The 3852-nt window shown below is 60.0% G+C and overlaps 1 protein-coding gene across 1 annotated transcript; it reads left to right on the top strand.

The window, feature by feature from the left end:
- Window positions 1-1321: 1321 nt before the first annotated feature.
- LOC128882276 (translation initiation factor IF-2-like) lies at window positions 1322-3793 on the top strand. Its single transcript, XM_054133856.1, has one exon. The coding sequence runs from the start codon at window positions 1322-1324 to the stop codon at window positions 3791-3793; it is 2472 nt and encodes an 823-aa protein (XP_053989831.1).
- The last annotated feature ends 59 nt before the right edge of the window (window positions 3794-3852 follow it).

The following is a 3852-nucleotide window of genomic DNA, read 5'->3' as shown; positions in this document are numbered from 1 at the left end:
TTTATTGATAGTAGGTAAATATTGTAAGATAATGTCGCGAAAAATATGTGTGTATATACATGTACGTATATATAAATATATGTGTGTACGTTACTAAGATGTAACATAGGTACGTTTGCAAAGATTTTATTTTGAATAAAGACCCGCAGTCTCGTTATGAGTAATGAATTTCTGTTTGGTTTTTTTTTTATAATGGTAAATCAGAAAATTGAAGGAAAACATGATTAAATATATACAGAGTAGTATTTAGAACTAGGGTCAATTTCCCTTATTATGATTGCAACTTTTTCCTCTTGCCCAATAATGAACAATAATCTTGTGAATAAGCAGTTTGAACAGATTTTAAGAATTTAATAGAAATTAAATATTTTCTAAGTAAATTAGCAACTTAAATTGGATATGTTCATGCATGGTGTCATGCAGAATTGTAGTAGCACATGGTATGATTTGTTCAGGAATCTAACACAATCTCCAATCTAGTATTCGACACATTTCGGAAAACATGCAAGATGTGTAATTACTAGACTGCGGATCTTTAAGCAAAATAAAATCTTCACGAACGTGCTTACGAAAATCGAAGCTAAATAGGAATTTGTTTTATTCTGTAAATATTATGACATGAACTTTACTTTCATTTTTTTTTTATATTCTTGTATATTGTTTCCCTTCTGTAGGGTCTTGCACATTCAAATTTCCTATAAATGCATAAAGATCCGCAGTCTAGTAATTACATTTCCTTCTTACATCAAACTATATCAGACATTAAAAATGCTTCATTCAATTTCCATTTGTACCTTCTTGTCAATTCAACTAATCATCCAACCTCTGAGCACCTAAATTCCAAAAAAACCCTGAGTATTTTTTAAGTATCCTTCTTCTAGAATTATAAGCGGCTTCTCACTCTTCTCAGCAGGGTGGTGAACCGTCTAGCTCCTTTGGTCCCGTTGAAATACACATTGAAGCTCCTTATACTCCCATTCTATCGCCCTCAATTGAAGGAGGTCGGCGTTAAGCAAGGCCTGGGTCAGGTTACGGTAGGTCATGCACCTGGGAGCATGAGGCTGGGCGCACGCTTTCCTGGCACTGGGGCATTTGGTTGAGGTCACCATGCCTCTTCCACAAACCTCCAGGTCGGGTCAAAAACCACGACCTAGCTGATATTCCCTTACACCAGGGTGGCGCTTCGGCGTCCTCCTGGGCGGGGAATTTCGGCGAAGTCGGCGGGCTGCGTCCGGTCAAGTCCACTCACCGCACCTCCTCGTGGTGCTCCTGGGTCTCCGCTTCAGGAGTCGGCGCTCGCTTGCGAGAACCGACTTGCTGGATGCGGAGGGCGAACGCGGTGAGCTGGCATCTGGCGGATCCTCTGTTGACGACATGGCAAGTTTGGAGGCATGGATACGGCGCCCACCCGCAATGGGGTGCTTTGAAAGTGAGCATGGACAACCGAGGATTAAGCGTTTACGGTGCAGAGGGCGTCGGATCCCTCAGTACCGGTGCGGTGAGGAGTAGTCGACCAGGCTCCCCCGCGTCGTTATCTTACGACTGGGAGAACCCCGGGGTGGGCCACCAGGCCCCCGGGTTCAGCAATGCGCCTGGTGAAGTGACGTCTGTAGCGGGGACCTCCTCCGCTGCGGCGTCTTCCGGCGTCAGGGTGCGCGAGGACGTGCTTCTCGCGCAGCCCGTCGTCCGGTTTGAGAGGGTGGAGGGGCGGGAGCTCCGCTCCGGCCGCCTCCTGGCGGCTGCAGACGCGTCCGGCACCGGCGCTGACTCCGACGGGTCAGACAGCTCGGTGTGGTCGGTGCGCTCCTTGCAGTCGCCGCTAAGGAGGAAGCGAGGTCGACCCCCCACTGCTGGGGATTGTGTCGGCCTCGCCGACGCTAAGCGAAAGCCTAGCGAGAGGGAGCAGCGCCTGGCGATGGACGTCGCGGACCATTTAGTGTCCTCCGTCCGAATCTCCAGGTCCTGCAAGCCCCTCAAGTGCGAAGAGGAGCTGGCGGCGGAGATGCGCCACGCGCCGACCGCCGAACTGGGCTCACGGATTTTCGAGAGCTCGGAGGCGGTCCTGAGGGTTGCGAAATGCTCCAACAACCTTCAGGGGCCGATGGTGCGCCAGCTGCGGATTGCAGCGGCCACCATCAGACACGCTGCAGTCGAACAGGCGAAGCGTGTCAAGACCTCGGCCCGGGAGGTGGAGCTGGAGCGGACGGTCGCCGAGCTCAGGGCCCGCGTGACGGAGCTGGAAGCCCGGCTTGCGCGAGGCCCGGTCGCGCCTGCCGCTGTGCCGTCGGTGCCGCCGCCCGTCGATCCGGCGGTATCGGTGCCGGTGCCCCCTTCGCGGCCGAGTGCGTCCTCGACGGCGAGGTCGAGTCGGCCTGCGCCCGCCGGTCCGTCGCGGAAGCCTGCGATGGGCGGCGCGACCCTCGCGCCGAGCGTGGACGCCGAGGGCCTCATCCGTCGCCTCTGCGGCGAGATGGAGGTGCGCCTCGCGGCGCGCCTGGGGGCGGTCTCGCTGGTGGCCGCCGCGAGCGGGGCTCCGCAGCGGGTGCCGCGGACCGCGCCGCGCCCTCCTGCGGGTCCCTCCCAACCTGGCCCCTCGGCGGTGGGGAGCCGCTCCGGGACAGACAGCGGGGAGCCCGCGAAAAAGAAGAGAGGCAGGAAGAGGAGCGGGAAGAAGCAAGCGGGTGGCGCCGCTGCCCATCCTGCTCCGGCCTCGCCGGGCCGAGACCGGCCACGTGCCGCGCCTGCCCCGGCTGCGTCCCGGGCGAGGCCTGCGCCTGCGCCTGTCGCGCCCTCCCTGACCCGTCCGGCACCTGAGACATGGTCGAAGGTGCTCGGACGCAAGGAGAGGCGTGCGGGGGCGGCACGCTCTCGCCGTGGAGCTCCGGCCGGGCCGCAGGTTCGTCCGGCGCGTGCGCCGAAGACGGCGGCGGTATCCCTCACCGTCGCCCCGGGCAGCGCCATGACCTACTCAGAGGTCATGGCAAAGGCGGTCGCTGGCGTGCGGTTACGGGATGTCGGGGTAACCAGCATCCGGTACCGCAAGGGGCAGACCGGGTCCTCCATTTTGGAGATCCCGGGCCCGGACAGCGCTGCAGGGGCGGACCGCCTGGCCGGTCGCCTGGCGGAGCTGTTCGCCGGCACGGACGTGAGGGTGTCCAGGCCGATTAAATCCGCCGAGGCGCGGGTTAGCGGCCTGGACGAATCTGTCACTGCCGACGGCGTGGCGGCGGCAGTTGCCGCGGTAACCGGGTGCCCGGTGGACAGGGTCCAAACCGGCATCATCCGGCGTTCCGGGTCCGGGCTGGGCACCGTCTGGCTCCGCTGCCCGGCGGCTGCCATGAGGGCCCTCCTGGCGGCTGGCCGCCTGCTCGTCGGCTGGTCGTCCGCCCGAGTGGAGGCCTCGCCCGCGCGAGCCCTCCGATGCTTCAGGTGCCTGGAGCTCGGGCACGTGCGGCAGAAATGCCCCCTCGAGGCGGACCGCGGGGACCGGTGCTACAGGTGCGCCGGTGCGGGCCACCGGGCACGTGAGTGCACGGCGCCCATGCGATGCCCGGTCTGTGCTGACCTGGGCAGGCCAGCCGACCACCGGCTCGGGGCCAAAAAATGTGCCCCTCCGCCGCCAAAGCAGGGGAGGAGGGCTCGCGTGACGACCCCGAGTTCGGGCGAGTCTACGCCGGTCAATCGACCGGCGGCAGATGCGCAGGCGCTTTCGCCGTCTGAGGCACTGCGGGCGAGATCGCCCTCTGCGATGGAGGGAGGATCCGGCCTGGGGGAGGCCATGGACATGGCCTAAAGTTCATGCCCCCGGTCCGGATCCTCCAAGCCAACCTCAACCACTCGGCCAGGGCGCAG

This window comes from Hylaeus volcanicus, unplaced genomic scaffold, assembly GCF_026283585.1.
Source record: "Hylaeus volcanicus isolate JK05 unplaced genomic scaffold, UHH_iyHylVolc1.0_haploid 8470, whole genome shotgun sequence".
Lineage (NCBI taxonomy): Eukaryota > Metazoa > Arthropoda > Insecta > Hymenoptera > Colletidae > Hylaeus > Hylaeus volcanicus.
Note: the sequence above shows the minus strand (reverse complement) of the source record. Positions and strands in the feature narration are given on the sequence as shown.

Excerpts from the sequence above, each read along its gene's own strand:
- LOC128882276 (XM_054133856.1), top strand. The coding sequence starts at position 1,322 with ATGCGGAGGGCGAACGCGGTGAGCTGGCATCTGGCGGATCCTCTGTTG.